We start from the raw sequence: 18237 nt of genomic DNA on the forward strand, positions 1-18237 counted from the left end.
TTGGTCAGTGAGTCAGAAAGTAGTAAAAAAAAAAAAAGTCAAATTAACAAACTCAACACCCAAAAAACACAGTCAGTCACAAGACCAAACTCATTGCATCTTTGCTTAAGAAGAGAAAAAAAGGGAAACAGATGGTGTTATCACTTAATAGGCTAAGTTGACAACATCATTGAGCTTCTTTGCTTGATTCTTTGAAGAGGCATTTCATTAGTCTAGGCAAACTTGAAGAGGAGGAGAGCTGTCGTTCTAAAATTTTAACCAATTTAACTTAAAAACAAGTAAACCAATTAAATAGGGAACCGGGTGTTGACTTACCTGTTCTGCTTTTAGTGTTAGTTCAATAAAAATCTGTTGTAGTTTTTCATTAACAAAATTGATGCAAAATTGTTCAAATCCATTTTTCTGGAAGATAAAAAAAAAAATCAACTAATTTTAAAACTTTATTCTTCCATGTTTTTCTAAATCCACAACTCACCACTTTCTACAGCAATTTATTGGAATTGCACTGTCTATATGATATCTTATACTATATATTATCTAGTTGTTTTAAATAAATATAAAACAATATTGATTAATATGGCTGGCATATTGTGTAGTTTCCCTATTTTTCTTTTTTGATTAATCCTATTTTAGTTTTAACTTTGTCTAATATTGATGCTTACCAGCCCTGCTTTTTTTTCCTAATAAGTTCTATTCCTGACGTTTGTGTGTATCCTTTTTTCCTTATCCCTACTGACTCCTCTGCTTTAAGACTTTATTTTTAAAGTACCGGAAAAAGCCATTTCTGGAGCAGTTGGAGTGGTGGGGTTATTCCAATCCTATAATAGAGCACAAAACTGTATCATTTGAATCTTAACAAAAATTATCAGAGGCCTGATTTCTCACATGTTTACTTGTATTTATTGGAAACTATTGAAGTAAAGAACAGACAGTGTTCAGTGAAAAAAAAAAAAAAAAAAAAAAAAAAAAGACTGAAACAGATCTACACTTTTCTTCAATTAGCCAGAATCACTTTTTGGCACTCCAATGAAATATTTCACCCTTTTCCCAACCTTTCACCCTGTCTTCTCCTAATACTCACCTGGAATATTTCAAAGCCATAAATGTCTAAGACACCAATATTGTATTCTTCATGGTCTTTCTCCATTGCTTTATTGATGGACTAAGAGAATAAACAACAAAATTATAGTCAACATCTCTTTCAGTAAGACAAACAAATCACTCTTTCTCTGTGGAACAGCAAGTTAGAATGTTATTAGTCTCATTTGGGACTGAAAAAAACCTGAAACAAGGAGATTAAATTATTTGGCCAAGTTCATACATTTTATGAGAGCCAGCTTGCAAAACTAGTTTCTTTGATTCCAAACCTAGTGTTCTTTCCTCACCACATGAAGTTGCAACTCCAAATAGCAAAATTATTTAAACAAAACAAAACAAATCCCAAGTGTGATCAAAAAAAAAAAAAAAAAAAAAAAAAAAAAAGTGGAAAAAACTCCTCCTCTTTATGATGAAAGTTGTTCAATTCTCGATGGCTCATCTTTTCTGTGGAGTCTTTAAATTAGAATAGATTCTCATATGGATTGATTTTACTGGAAATATAACTGAACCCAGGAAGCTACATTACAATTATGACTTATTCTTAATTTTGCATTTTATTTTCCTATTTAAATTGATGATCTGAAGGGATCTAAGTCCATAATGAAATAAAAGGATACAAGATTGAGCTTGAGTATTTTTATTTCTGGGTGTGGTTAAACTTTTTATAGACTTAACCATGGAAAAACCATTCAGGGAATCAATCACATATAATACATTCTAGGGAGGGGCATCTGGAGTCACCTCATTCTTTTTGAAGCAGGTAACCCAGATAATCTGATTAACTCAGCTACTTCCACATCAAAATAACAGTTGAGAAATTACTTTAGCTCTCCAATGTGTGTGTGAGTATGGTATTTACAAACAGATTTTAAGAATTAGGAGTTATTAGGAGCAAAATAGTTTACAATATTCACTTGCTTTACTTTATCTTTCAGTGGTCAATCCTAACTTAATCAACTTCCCATTCAGAATTCTTAACCATCTCAATTTGGAGTTATGTATCTCACAACTCAATTTGGGAAGTGAATGGCTAGATGAGCCTTGGGCTTGAGGATAAAGTATAATTAAAAAATGAGTGAGGAGGAAGAAGGGGATTCAAATTGAAAAGTGAGTATTTAATAGCTTTACTATAAAAGTGTATGTGAATAAAAAACCTCACCCCAAAGAAAATTAATTTTACTTACATCTACTAAATAATCAAAGACTCGAGCATGGAGGGCTTTGGCAAGAGCATCTCTGGTGTAGCAGGCTTGCTCTACATTGAGAGTCACATGAATAGACTCTGACTTGCCTCCCCATTTACTATCCATCTGCCGACTGGTTAGTTTCTCTTTTAAACGGTCTTGGTTTATTCCCAAAAGAAAAGCAGGAAAGGCCAAAACTGTTGAAACAAACACATTTTCTTATTTTTCAAAATGAAAATATTTTACCTTTCACCTGGATGGGTTGTTTGAAAACTATACAACTATACAAAGCATAAAATATCTGGAAGTCAATATACCAAAACATACTTGAGGTTTATTTAAATTTATGGCCTTAGTACTATAACAATCAGGCTACCCATGGGAGTACTTTATAAAACTAGACAAAATAATTCCAGAACTCATTAGAGGAACAAAATGTCTAGAAATTCCAGGGAAGTAAAGAAGAAGAAAAAAAAAGTAAGAATGAAGGGGAATAACACTTCTATGCTTCAAATGATATTATAAAGTAGTAATCATTGAAACTATTTGGTAATAATTAAAGAAGAGGAAAGTAGATTTGTAGAATAGATGAGGCCAAGAGAGAATAAAAACCAATTTAATTCAGTAACACAATTTTTGATACAATATGAATATAAATTATTTGAGGAAGAATCCCCTCTTTGACAAAAGCCACTAGAAAAACACTTTGATCAATACCATGCTTAGATTAACATATCAACACATACTATGATAAGTTTGAAAGGGGCATGACCTGAATATTTAAGGACCCACAACAAAAAATTAGAAGGGAATGAAATCAGATAATTTAATAGCTGTGATTTTGACAGAGGAGATCACAAAAGTCAAAACAGCTCATATTAAATAAATGTAACTTAAAAGCTTTTACACAATAAAATCAGCACAGCTAGGTTAGGGAAATGTCTTAGTTGGGGAAAAATATTTATATGGACTATCCCTCCTAAGGGCCTACAATCTAAAGTATAGTTTGATAGCAATATATAGGAGAGTCATTAGATTAATAGCAATATATAGGAGAGAACAAAGGAGGACAAAACAAAAAGCTATTAAAATAACCTAAGCAGTATGACTGGAGAGGAGGAAATAGATGCTAGATATATTGTAGAATTAGGAATCATGGGTTTTGGGAACTGTTTGGATTGGAGGTTAGATAAAAGGTCCCAAATATACAGGACCAAGAGGAGACAGGGTATATTGTAAACCAAGGCATGGGGGAGAAACTGTGGAAAAAATTAGCAGTAGAAAAAAATAGGATACTACATCTATTGCTAGGGAGACTATATATAGCAATCATATACCTGTATCTTATTAATTCTCCCCAGCATAAGAAAAAACAACTAAGGATATCATCTACCTAAAAATTACAGCATACAAAATTCTATTTTTATTCAAATCTTTATAATTTCAGCAATGATTAAGTAACAAAGAGAAGAATGATACAGGTAAACTTTTTACATGAGTGTGGGTAGGGAAAAGAAATTGTTCAGACTTTTTCAGTTTTGTCTTACTCTTCACAACCCTTTTTGAGGGTTTTCTTGGCAAATATACTGGAGTGACTTGCCATTTCCTTCTCCAGTTCATTTTACAGATGAGGAAGCTCAGGCAAACAGAATTAAGTGACTTGTTCAGGGCCACAGAACTAGTATATATCTGAGGCTGGATTTGAACTCAGGCAGAGGAATATTCCTAACTCTAGGCCTGACACTCTATCCACTGTGCTAGGTAGCTAGGAATATTATCATCTTTTACTTTTCATCATCAGGGTAGAGTACATCTATTTCTCCAATATGATTTCAGGGGTAAATTGTTTATTCCATTTTTCTTGAAAATGAACTTTTATGGAATATATGGATTGAATTAATCTAGGCCAAACTGTTTCACGAGACTGGAACATAGCTTCCTGCAGTTTTTTTGTGTTGACTTATCATTTCTGAAATATGCAAGTGAAAGGATATAAATTTTTTATAACATCATTATAGTAAGGTTCCATTGGTTAAAGGTTTTAAGGGAAATTTTGCTTTTCTAGACTAATCAAGAGATTGTGGTGCTGGGAGAACTGCAAGACTTCCTATAATAGGACAGTTAGGAGGAAGTTTGCTGGATACATTAGTATGGGATTATCCAGGACCATCCCACCACCAGCTTGGGCCAAGGAAATTCACTAGTAGATGCCAATGCTGGGTCGTTCCCAGTTGGCTGAAAAGGTCACTTCCTCCTGTCATCAAACCACTTCATCTTGGCTCAAACAGCAAGAGAAATAATTGCAGCTTCATGATTTTATTCTGGGATATAAATAGGATGCAAAGGATTCTAATATAACAATGGCTACAAAGCCAAGGAAAACACTGTTATCTATGTAAAAATTCCAAAGAAGCCCAAACTGGAAATGTTACAGAGCAAGTATCAGTGACCCTAATGAGAACTTTTGTATGATTATCTGTAATGTATATGTGTGTGTTAAGTATAGATGTGTGTGTGTGTGTGTGTGTGTGTGTGTGTGTGTGTGTGTGTGTATGTATCTGGGCATGTTTGTATATACGTTTATTGTATTGGGGAAAAAACTAGATCAATTAAGGAATGCTCTTGTTTTCTACTTCTTACCCACAATGCTATATATGAAATGTACCATATCTGCTTTATCAAGATTGACAATATCAGAAATCAGGGAGTAAGCAGTATTTCCTTCTTTATCAGAAAAAGAAAAACAAAAAAGGAGCCTTATTTGGAATGGAAATATCCCCATGCCTAATTTTCCACTGCATTGTCAGAAATGAGTGGGATACTATTTATTTCTAAATTTCTAAATTTATCATCCTCAAAGAATGCTGAGATGCAAAGAAATATTTTCTTGGGTGGTTAAGGGATATGTGGGTTCTCTAACAAGACTGAAAGAAGTCTAACATTAAAGACCAGGAACATTTAAAAATGAAAAACTTCAAAGAGTTTGCAATTCAAAAGCCTAGGACTATTTCCCAATAGTTTTGTATAGACTGAAAGTAAAGGTAACTAGTAACTCTCTTCTAGTGAAGTGCCATTTTTCTCTGTATGGCAAAAATAGGTATTGGAATAACTTCAATGATGCTTGGGAAAGTAAAAGAACTGAGAACATGCATTTCTCTCTCTTCTTTGCCAAGATGAGGGACTATGTATAGGAAACAATGCATACTCTGCTGAATACAATTGAGGTGTTTGATGGTTTTGCTGAACTGCTTTTCCTTCTAATTTTATAAATTTTTGGCAAAAGGATGGCTTGCTGGAAAAGGAATGAGGGGACGTATATATTCAGATATTAATTAAATTAAAAAACTAAAGGTATCAAAAAAATAAAAGAAAATATTTAAATAGAATGGTTTGTATTTATTACAACTTCTACTTCTCTCCAATAAATGGGAATAAAAAATATGCATAGATATGCAAATAATTTTTGCTGCTTCAATTTTTTTATCCCAACACTCCAAAACTACTTTTGAGGAGTTTTGAGTATAAGGTATGAAGACATATCAATCTTAAATAAACATAATTTATCATTGTTTTTAGAGGTTTTGCATGTATGGAATGTAGGAATTTGGGGTTTTTTACAGAAAGATTAATCCTTACAGGTGTGTCAGCTGGCATAAGAAATTCTTTCTAGGGGGCAGCTAGGTGGCGCAGTGGATAGAGCACCAGCCTTGAATTCAGGAGGACCTGAGTTCAAATTTGCTCTCAGACACTTAATACTTCCTAGCTGTGTGACCCTGGGCAAGTCACTTAACCCCAGCCTCGGGGAAAAAAAAAAAGAAATTCTTTCTATTTACTTTTTATCTTTATTTATTTATTTCTATTTTTAATGAGGAAAAATAATTTATTTTATCCAGAGATGAAATTCTGCCAGAATGTTCCAAGGTTCCCAGGGACTTGGATCACTTTCCTTATCCTATAGGGGCATTGCTATTCATAGGAAAGGTGAAAGTAGGGAAAATGGAAAATGGATATTACCCTTAATCCCTCATAACAAGATAGTTTGATTTAGTTCATGTAATTTCTCAAATGTGCTTCTAGAACCTGCTAACTTGTGGATTGGTCTAACTATCCCAGAAAGCAATACAGATATATGCTGAGAAAGCAACCAAAATATCCTAATCTTTTGACCCAGAAATGCCACCACAAAGCATATCCCCAAAAGAGGTCCAAGAGAGGAAAGATTACAAATGCAGTCAAATATTCATTTTCAAATGACAAAAAATTGGAAACAAAATAAATGCTCATTGAAAGTGGAATGGCTAAACAAATTGTGGCTCATAACTGTAATAGTATAACATTGTTCCATAAGACACAATGAAGATGAATAATTCAGAAACATGGAAAGACTTGTACGAACTGATGCCCAATGAAGAACGAAGAAAATAACGCACAATGACTATAATTATGCAGATGGAAAGAACTAAAAGAAGCCAAACACACTATGAATAATATTAAGCATGTTTGACCTGGAAGAAAGGATGAAAAAATTCACTTCCTTCCCTTCTTTGCAGAGGTGCAGGACTGTGGATGTGCAATGCTGCATAAACTGTCAGACTCAATAGATATCTTGGTTAATTTTGTTGAATTTCTTTCTTAGTCTTTGTTGCAAAGGAGGGCTTTCTGGGTAGGATATAGGAGAGGAATATGTTAAGAAATGAAGGAGATTAGAAACAAAAGATATCAATAAAAAATTGGCATTGTAGCTATGGGCTCCAATGTCTGCTAGGTAAAGTTGTTGGCCATTTCAGAGCAGTTAAACTGGATACATTCATTCCATTATATTTTTAGAGCCACCTACACTCTTCGCTCTCCACAGCAGCATAATTGCCCACTTCTTTAAAGCTGATGTTCCCCAAGTGGAGTACTCCAGCTACAATCTGTAGCACCAGGGCCTGCTCTTCTGCAAAGATCCCGATCACATTCATTGCATGCTACAAAAGGAAAGGTACTGAGTTACATAAACAAATCATACTCTTATCAGTTCTTCAAGTCATCAGAGATAAGCCATGAACAGAATGAGTCAGAGTTCAGCTTGGGTTATAGAGAAAAAAGATGCTGGATGTTTAAGACAAAAGAATATAATTTGGCTTAATATAAATTGACATTGTTGGTAGGGTGTCAAAATGAGTGAGTTCAGGTTGGTCTCTAGGAAGAGAGCCTCTCTTGGCTATAATTGGAATTGTTCTTAGTCTGAAGTGAGTGTTCTTAATCTTTTTTTGTGTCATGAACACATCTGGCAGTCTGGTGAAGCTTGTTAGAATGTTTCAAAATGGGTTATGCAAGGATCAATGTTGGAAAAATTACCCATGCATATGCTTTGTAAACAAAAAGTGTTAATAATAAAAAAAAAAGGACATTAAACAAGAATAATAATAAAAAAGAATGTTTCAAAATGCATAAAACACGGAAAATTACAAAGGAAACCAACTATATTGAAATATAGTGATCAAAATTAAAAAAAAAAAATGTTCAGAGATACCAAATGAAGAACTCCTATTTTAGAAGCTGGTATAAGGACTTTGAAAGTAGAAAAGAAATTAATAATTGTGTGGAGAGGAAGCAATGATAGGTATTCCAAGAATTATGTTAATTAACCTTTAATTCTCAATCCTCCCCATCCAGATAGGTGAGTGACTCATATGGCTCTTTAAATCAAATGAGAACTGTCCAAACTACTTTCTATCTTGACCACCTACTCCCTATGCTCCTCCCAACAAGTCTTTCCAAATCCATAATTAGATTAGTACAACCACTGCTGTTAAATAAAGTATGTCAATCTTTTTTCCACTCACCACCCAAAGAACCAAACCAAAGTATTCTTCTCAGGTCACTACTCCCATTTAAGTATAGTCTTCTAATTTAGGAAAATAAGCTCCTTATGGACAGGTACTATTTTCACTTTAAAATTTGTTTCAGAAGAATTTAGCACAATACTTAGCACATGGTAAGCACTTAAGTCTCTCCACTATGTTCACTATTATCATTAACAAATTAATCATCAGATAGATGAGAGGAATATAGTAAAAATACATAAAACTCTTCTTTGTAGGTCTCAGATAATCAATTATAACTTAGATGTTTGGGAGAGGGGTTGTTTGTAAGACTTTAACCATTTGATTCAGAATAAATCTGAAATTTACTTCCTGGCTGGCCTGACCATCTTCACTACTGTGGTCAGCAACATTTCACAAAGCAGAACCCACTTAGTCATGGAGTCCATCCATACCAATGTTTCCTGAAATTCCTTCCTGTCATCAATGTCATCAACTTTGTATGATCCTGAAAGGCTCAGGTAGTAATAGTAGTCCATGCTTGTGATACCAAGGCTGTGTTTTTGCTCTGCAGAAGCACCTTCAATGAGCTACAATAAAAAAAAAAAAAAAAAAAATGACATGATGGATAGATTCATATTTGAGTCTTGGCAATGTTGTTGACACAGAATCTTAAATCATAGAAGGGTTATCAGAGGCATTTCACTAAGCTATGCCTGAACAAGAACCCCCTCTATAATAAATCTAACAGGCGATCATCCCAGATTTGCTTGATCCAATTAGAAGAAATTCTTAATCAGCAGCCAAGGGAAAATATTTCATCTTTGAATAGCTATATTTATCAGGAAAGTTTCCCCTGTATAAAACACAAATTTTCCTTTTATCTATTGCTCCTTGTTCTGCTCTATGAACACAAGCAGAACTATCTTATTCTTCTTTCATGTGATAGTCCTTCTTGAAGATAGCTGTCATTTCTCCACTAAAAATGTCCAAATCCTACAACTAATCTTTATGCAACATAATCTCAGGATCCTCTACTCCCTAGCTTATCAGAATCCTAACAAAACCATAAATGTGTTGTATTGTGTCTTTTTAAAGAGCGAACACATGGGGGCAGCTAGGTGGCGCAGTGGATAGAGCACCAGCCCTGAATTCAGGAGGACCCGAGTTCAAATGTGGTCTCAGACACTAAATACTTCCTAACTGTGTGACCCTGGGCAAGTCACTTAACCCCAGCCTCAAAAACAAATAAATAAATAAATAAATAAATAAAGAGTAACAACAAAGTGGCCTGAACAGGACATAACCCAATAGGATTACGAACTCCCTCCTAGACATTATAATACATTTCCTTATGGTAGATTAAGAAGGCCCGGCATTTTCAGTTGCAATCTCTTGCAGTTGATGCAAACTGAGTTGTTGTTGAGTCTTTCAATTTGTCTTACCTACTCTTTGAGACCACCTTTAGGGTTTTCTTGGCAAAGATACTGCAGTGGTTTGCTATTTCATTCTCCAGCTCTTTTGACAGATAAGAAAATTGAGGCAATTAGGATTAAGTGATTTGCCCACAACTATTATATGTCTAAGATCAGATTTGAACTCAAGATGCTAATTCTTGCTAACCAGTATTCTATCCATTGCACCACTTAGCCAGCAGTTCACTGAAGTCTCAAATATTGTTTAGCCTTGGCTTCCCAATTCTGTACTTATAATGCCTTCTTCCCAAGCATTTGTTGTGATATTTATTGTCTATATCAGATCAAAGACATATCCTTTTACCCTACTTAAGTGTGCCTGAACCAGATCAAAATTTTAATTGGGAAATATTTAGCAAAGTACACAAAATTTCAACAGTACATAGGTAATATCAATATATGGTTTTCTAAGTCAATAGTTAGCCTTCAGGAATTATTATGTATAGGTTAGTGAAGGGCTTCTTAAATTTTTTCCATTTGTGAGAAATTTTTACATGATTCTGGGTATATAAATACATAAAATAGATATACAAATCAAACATTTATTGATAATAAATGATAATTTTGCTATTCAGTTATGAGACCCTGTATGGGGTTGCAAACAGTTCAAGAAGCTGGGGTTTGGTGGACCATTTGGTAAATACTATTGGTCTTCGTCATTCTTTTGGCAAAAAGCTATGTATGGTCTTAGAATAATTTTTTTTCATACTTTCATTTAAAAGAATTTAAATCTGGAAATAATATATAGTTTTTAGTGTTTGTATTTTGTCAGGATAGCTAGGTGACACAGTAGATAGAGTGCTGGCTTGAAATCAAAAAAACTCATTTTCCTGAATTCAAGTGACACTGACTAGCTATGTGACCATGGACAAGTCCCTTAAGCCTGTTCACGTTGGTTATTTTATCTGAAAAATGAAAAATGAAGAAGGAAATGGCAAACCACTTTATTATCTCTGCCAAGACTAAACAATTTTGTTTCTCCAGAATTTATAGTTACTTTAAGGCAAAGACTTTCTTATATTCCTTTGTGTGCTCTACCAAGACTTAACATAAGCCATTCATTTACAGGAAGTTGTATGCCTCATGTATTTGTGTTTGTAAGAGTGCTTGCTTATTGCTGTTTGTATATACCAGGACCCCTCTAATACACAAGAAAAATTCATCTGGAAAGAAAAAATAATTAGGCAAAGTTTCATTTTTTAAAAAATGGTCTAACCTGATAAAATATGTGAAAGCTACGTTCTCCAGGATTCCTCATCACCACTCTGGATTTTTCCAGAAGGAAGTTGGAGATCTTTCCACCATCTGGTTCTCCACCTGGACTAAACTGGATTTCAAAGTATTTCCCCTGCAATCAAGGATTATTTTGGATTTTTTGAAGGTTAAATATTATTTTGAAGAATAGAAATACCAAGCACTTAAGTGGCTCACAATACAGCATAATTTGAGGAAATTGATTAATTAAAAAAATACATTTTCCAAGTTACTTAACTCCCACATCATAGAGTAATAGTTAAGGCTGCAAGGAAGGAGCCTCAGAGATTAAAAATCACCATTTTATAAAGAACTGAAGTGGGTGAATGACACTCAGTTAGGTGGCACAGTAGAGGCAACTAGGTTGGAACCATGATGCACAGAATGCTGGGTTGTAATCAGAAAGTCTTGTGTTCCTGAGTTCAAAGATTGCGTCAGATACTAGCTGTGTGATCCTAGAGAGTTCACTGCATGCTATTTGCCTCAGTTCCTCATTTGTAAAATGAGCTGAGAAGAAAATGACAAACTATTTCAGAATTTCTGCTAAGAAAACTTCAAACGGGCTTACAAAGAGTCAGACATTACAGAAAAATGAATGACCAACAAAAAGGATTACTACAGCTAACATGCTATCTAAGGAAAAGAATTCAAACACAACTACTAGTTATTACTCCAAGTCTAGCTGCCTCTCAATTTACCATTTCTATCTTGGGATGTCTTCTGAAATAATCAGCCATTTTGGGGGGGTCCCAGTCATAGCATTTTATAATGAGGGATCTATATCCTGGATCAAATATGTATTGTGCTTATTCACATGATGTACCCCCATTTCTCCTCACTGACACTTCAATCCTAAAAAAGGGAAAGGATGGAGAGATCATGGATTGTCATTGCCCGGATGATGGTGAACTCTGACATCCTGATCAAGTGATAACAGAATTCTCCTTGGCAGACTTTGTGACTATTATCAAGAATACTGACCTTCAATTTGGGATAAGAGCCACCAAAAAATGGGAAAATAGTCACTGAGTATGACAGTTTATGAAAGTAACTGGTTTTTTTTTATTTTATTTTATCATTTTCTATATCATATCCACCCAGAGAAATTAATATAAGTAACCTCCATTTGGGATTTTCTTGGCAAAAATAATTGAGTGATTTGCCATTTCCTTCTTCAGCTCATTTTATAGATGAAAAAACTGAGGCAAATAGGATTAAGGAACTTATCCAGGATCACATAGCTATTAAGTATCTGAGGCTAGATTTAAATTCAGATTCTCCTGACTCCAGAGCCAGCAGCCTTATCCACTGTGCCACCTACCTGCCCATACTGCTACTGTATCTGCTTGTATTTAAAATAAACATGGACTGCTCTTAACATGTCAAACACTTTATAAATCTTAAAGCACTATATAAATAATAGCTAATAACAACCAAGAATATATTTGATGGAGGAAAAATATTCTTTAGTAATAAAAGCATTAAGCTAATTAATTTTTTTAAATTTACTGGTCAGTTAATTAAGAGAATGGAATTATACTTTATTTACCTGAACCCAGAAGATTATCACTTACCTTATTGTTATGAGAGAAGTATTCTTTTAGCTACTTAATCTCTTAGAAATGAATCCCAAACATATCAGAGAAAGAAATAATTTTCAGTATTTATTTTCCTTCCTACTAAACAGAAACTAGAATAAGCTACTTGAGGACAGGGACCTTGATTTGTATTTTTTTCCTATCTGTCCTCAGCACCAACTATAATACTATGCAAATTTTAAGTGTTTAATATATTATTTATGGAGAAAAAGAGGAAACACCCCCCCACAACAAACCAGAATTCAGTGAGGCAGCAACTATCAGTCAGACCTTCCCCTTCTTTCCCTACCTGTCATTCTATCTGATTTCTTATCTTAATTTGATATTGAACAAAACCAAAGAAAATAAGAAACCCAGAAAAGAAAATTCATTTCAATAGACTGTCATAATGAATTATAATTATTTCAGGAAGAGCCTTCAAAGATTAAAGTTTTTTTCTAAGAAAAAATACATCTTGTACTTTTTTTCTTAAAATGACATGGGGTGAGGGTAAATATGCAAACAAGACTGTCACAGACACTTGGCCACTTTCCTAAGCAAAGTACAATTTACACACTGGGAAAAGAGGAAAGCAGGCTTACTTCATTGATTTTATTGCCAAAGTGGTCCCTATGGGGAAGGCAGGCTGTTTTGAAAAGAAAAGTAAATTGTGTGGCCTGGTAAAGTTTCAGCTTTTTTTTTTTTTTTTTTAAAGACTCAAAAAACATATAATATATAAAATGCAGTATGAGGGAAATTGGTTCATATCCTGGTTCCCTATCTCTCACTTTCAACCCCCACTTCTTTTCCTAACCCAGTCCTGGCCCCCTACTTCCTTCCCTAACCCAGCTCTGGCCCCCTCAAAACTCTCTACATGTCAATGGAGTGCAGACACCAAGCAGAAAAAGAAACATTATGATGTGAGGTAAATATCTCAAATAACATTGGGCTGAAGGGAGTGAAAGGTCATTAGACTGACAGGCATAAATCATTAGGGAATGTGGGAGTTGTGGGAATTTCACAGGGCTCTTTTAAAGTTAGAAACTTCCCATTACACTGATTTAAAAAAAAAAAAAAAAGAGAGATTGCTCTTCTCCTTTAAAAGTCTCATTCATTTATGAAAGAGATTCAGAATGACTCCCATTGGCTTTTTCATAGTACTTCAATGCCAAGAATAAACTATATTTTAGATACTATAAACCCCAACATGATACATTGATGCTTTTGAATAGAGCCTTCTCTATAAGAGATGACTTCACTTGAGAAAAATAACAATGTAACAGAAAGAGCCATGTATGGCCTTTTCTAGTTAGAAGCCTCCAGTCTGAGCACAGGTCCTGCCACAGAACCTGGGTAAGTAACCTCTCTGCACCTCACTCTGCTTTCCTCTACAATGGGGATGATAATAACAATAATAATAGTGCCTATTTATACACTATTTTTAACAATTGCAAAGCATTTTTTGATATATATTTGGTCATTTAATTTTACATTTCATTTTATACTACCTATTTTAGGGTTTTTGTGAATTTCACACTTTTAGGACCTCAAAGGGCATCTAATCTAAACCCTGATGAACAAGAATCTCCTTTTATGATGATGATGAATTGACATTTACATACACTTTACAATTATTACAAATATCTCCCTAAATCCTCACAAAGACTCTGGAAGGGAGGTGCTACTATTATTCAAATTGTAGGGGTGTTTAAGTGACTTGCTCAAGATCTCACAGCTATTATATTTGAATTCAAGTCCTTTAGATGACAGGTTTAGCCCTCTACACTCTGTGTCACCTAGCTAGAATTTCTCTTACGGGGCACTTAACAATCTTTAGTTAAAGACCTTCAGTAAGGAATCTACAATCTGCAGAGGCAGCCCATTCCACTATGGAAGGGTTTTTCCTTAACTCCAAACTGAATTTGCTTGTTTGCAGCTTCTACTTGCTGCTTTTAGTTCTATCTTTTGGAACTAAGTGGAACAAGTCTAGTCTCTCTTGCAGGCCAGCTTTTAAAAATGTTTAATGACAGCAATCCAGTCCCTCCAAATGGATGAAGAAGTCAAATTAGAAAAGTACTTTGTAACTGTGACTTGTTGAGATGTGAGATACTATTACTTAACAGATTACAAAATGGCAAAAAAAAAAAAAAAATAGAGTGCTGGGCCTGAAGTCAGAAAAACCAAGTTCAAATTCAGCATCACATATTTGTGTATGGGATAAATTGAGTGAAGATCTCTTATAGAAATATAGCTTTGAACTATACCCTAATTGTGACTTAAGACTTTAGAATAACAAATTGAGCTATAGCTAAAAAGCTGGGATGAACACTTCCCTCTGCTTTTCCACCAACTCTTAATTAGCATATAAGTACTTCTTTTAAAGGCAATGATGGCTTTGGGAATTCAGATAACAGAATTCTCTCATCTGCTTGGATAGCAGTTCTCTTTGAAAATTTAAATTAAGAGTTTGTTATTTACTAATATTATTTTGTTTTTGGGATAGACTTCCGGGTTTAAAGAGTAAGTCTGGAGTCACCCAGATAATGGGAGAAAAGGCTGGGGGTAAGGTTTGAAGGCTTCTTTGTTCAGAGTCTATTTAATCTTGTATTTTGCAATTTGTGCTTTGTACTCCTATATTGACAACACCTTATCTATTTAAGGAATTGTCCTTTCTTGCAAGATCTTAATAAATCCCTTTTTTGCTTTTTCTTACATTGAGAGTCTCTGTTTTTGTGATTGCTATTTTCCTACATACTAGCTATGACCCTAAACAAGTTACTTTAACCTCTCTCAGTCTCTTTCTTCTTCATCTTAAAAAATGGGGATAATAATAACATCTATCTTACAGAGTTGGTGGGAGGATAATATGAGATAACATTTATACGCTTTGCAAAACTTAAAAGCGTTACATAAATGCTAGTTATCCATGACTAACAGAAACATGATTAAAGTGACTGTACATGTATAACCTATATCAGATTGTTTGCTGATTTGGGGAGGGAAGGAATGGAGAAAAAAAATTTGAAACTCAAAATTTTACAGAACTGAAAGTTGAGAAGTATCTTTACATGTAATTGGAAAAATAAAAATATGGGAAAAATGTAGGGAAAAAGTGGAAAAAATAAATAAAGTTATTAATGAAAAAATGCTACTTATCATCATCATCATTAGCTATCAAGAAAAATAAGCCCAAGGACAAATAAATACTAAGAAGTAGAGACACAACACTGTGGGTGCTGAGGTCAACATTATCTTGTTGATGTTGAGAAGGTTCCACTGGACATTAAGATAAAAGAGACCTTCAATGTAAACTTCCAGGCAGCTAAATCAGTCTGACTTAGTGATGAAGCCTGAACTCCTGTTCTAATCTTTGTTATAAATCAATTTGGCAGGAAAATCAAAGCTGATTTATTTATTCTTCTCTTCCAGCCCAATCTGTTCTCTTCATGAATTCTGATTTCTTTAAGAAAGCTTCAAATTCAGGAGAGTCTTGAAAATAATCTTACTTACAAGAGCAAATGCCTACAAATAATTACAATCAACATGTAACTGAAGCTAGCCAATGAATGGGTCTGGAAAAGAAAAGATTAAACACAATGCCTCCTGAGAAAATTTAAAAAGCCAAGTTTCCCCCAGTTCAGGAATGTCAGAAATAGAAAATTAATTTGACAGAATTGGACCATTTGATCGAATGCTTGCTTATGAAGACTTACAAATCTGCTGGAGTTGTTGTTCCGTACAGTCTTGGCATTTCCAAAGGCCTCCAATAGTGGGTTGGATTGTAGAATGATATCCTTTACATGCTAAAAATGGCACACAAAACAAAAAATTTGTCTATTCAATTCTTATTAAAAAATGGCTGTCTGGTAGGGATAAAAAAGGGAAAAAAGCAATTGCTTTTTAATATGTATTTTATTTTCTATTATCTTAGATGCATCCAAGTCTATACACAGAATAGCATGCTTTCTTTCTTTTTAAATTTTGTTTTTAATCCATAAAAATCCATCCTTATCACTTTGGCCCTGATAACTGGAAAAGAAAAACAAAATTATTGTATCAAGCATGTATAATCCTGCAAAATTGACATATTTAACTGTCTCAAAAAAAAAAAAAGTCTCAATCTACATTCTATCACCTCAGTCAGAAAGTAGGTGGAGTATTTCATCATATGTCCCTGGAATTCCAGTTGGTTATTTTGTTGATCCAAAATCTTTCAAAGTTATTTATCATTACAATGTTGTTTCATGGTATAAATTGTTCTTGCTCATTTCACTTTACATCATTTCATACACATTTCTCTGAAACAATCCCTTTCATCCTATCTTATGGAACAATAGTATTCCATTGCATTCACATACCAAGGCTTATTTGGCCATTCTGCAATTAAAGGGCATTTCTTCAGCTTCTAATTCTTTGCCACCAGAAAGAGTCCCCTCTTCTCTCTATCTCTGATTTCTTTGTGATACAGACTCAGTAGTAGGAATATGACAATTTCTAAATTCATTAAAAAGAATGGTCAGATTATAGACATCTATAAAGAATTTATTCTTTAAATCTGAGCTTTCCTAAACCTTTATTTAACTATTTGATCATTCAGTCTCCCTTTCAGTGAAAGGTCCACTGGAAGACAGGAAAGTGTGGTTCAAGGGAATAAGTATTGGATTTGTGGGTAGTGGGTCAAAAGGCTTGGGTTCAAATCCCAGCACTGTTGTTCCCTACCATGTGCTCAATTTCTAGCAGTCTTTTCTAGATTTCAATTTCTTTATCTGTAAAACAAGGGGGCTGGAATCAGAGACTTCTAAGGTCTCTTCTGACTCAAAAATCTGTAATTCTCCAAGAGAGGAATATACCAGCACATTTCAAGTCTTAGCTGGTAGACCTCCAAGTTCACTGAAACTGCCACACCCAGCTCTGATAGATTTGTTGGTCAGTTTAGTGTCCCCTCCCATTCTCCCCCAAGGGTCTATCCTGTTAGTAACCACTTGCCCATTCAATGACTTCACTGGCATCATAAAACAGAAATCCTTTGCACTTAAAGATTGAGAAGCTACAATCTGTAGAAGCTGATCCCAGATAGGCAAGTCCTAAAAGGGAAAGCTAAATTTGACTTCCACGGATACTTTCAGTCCTATATCAGTCTGCATGCTGTGTAGCCTCCCATCAAGCCCATGAGACAGCTCAATAGACATTAGTTAATACTGATGAGGTATCTGAAACAAAAATGAGTCATTTCTTCTACTTTTAATTATTCACAGGCTATGGACAATTAAGTTCCAGAAATAACAATTTTCTGGGTTATTCTTTCCTTTGCTACTGGTTAATTCTAAGCCAGGAACTCCACATTATTGTCTTCTTAGAAAAACAGGAAGAATGGAATCTTAAACTATAAGTCTACAGACTAGCAACTAACTACTGAAACATTAAAATTATTATAACATAAAATTATAATAATAGCCTCAAATAATGACACTAAGGAGCATACTGTAGGAGGGCAAAGTGTCCTCAAAAGTTATACCTTTTTATCTAAAGATCAAAATATTACATATCTCAAAAAGGAAAGCATTTCAAAGGCTACCCTAATTCAACCCTCTCATTCTACAAATAAAGAAACAAAGGAAGATTAAAGATTAACCCACAGTCACATAATTAGTGTTTATAGTGGTAGAACTTGAATCCAAGTCCTATGATTCCAGGGCCAATATTCTTTCCATGATATTATGCTATCTCTCCTTGCTGCATCACTTCAGAATAACTATGATTCCATCAATATGGGTAGTCACTTCATTGAGATATTGCAAATTCTCCACAGCTTTGCAAGTTGCTTATGGGATAAAAAATA

General features: G+C 34.3%; 1 protein-coding gene across 2 annotated transcripts in view; it reads right to left on the bottom strand.

The window, feature by feature from the left end:
- The window catches only part of MYO1E (myosin IE), a 223413-nt gene that overhangs the window by 98314 nt on the left and 106862 nt on the right, over positions 1–18237 (bottom strand). For both annotated transcript variants that reach the window (XM_074294635.1, XM_074294637.1), the window contains exons 6-12: positions 16112–16201; positions 10784–10915; positions 8548–8682; positions 7120–7252; positions 2283–2479; positions 1082–1162; positions 316–402 (exon numbers count right to left, since the gene is read on the bottom strand). In XM_074294635.1, coding sequence (XP_074150736.1) covers positions 316–402; positions 1082–1162; positions 2283–2479; positions 7120–7252; positions 8548–8682; positions 10784–10915; positions 16112–16201 — 855 coding nt within the window. The remainder of the gene's footprint in view (positions 1–315; positions 403–1081; positions 1163–2282; positions 2480–7119; positions 7253–8547; positions 8683–10783; positions 10916–16111; positions 16202–18237) is intronic.

Source organism: Sminthopsis crassicaudata, chromosome 2, assembly GCF_048593235.1.
Source record: "Sminthopsis crassicaudata isolate SCR6 chromosome 2, ASM4859323v1, whole genome shotgun sequence".
In the NCBI taxonomy this organism is placed as follows: domain Eukaryota; kingdom Metazoa; phylum Chordata; class Mammalia; order Dasyuromorphia; family Dasyuridae; genus Sminthopsis; species Sminthopsis crassicaudata.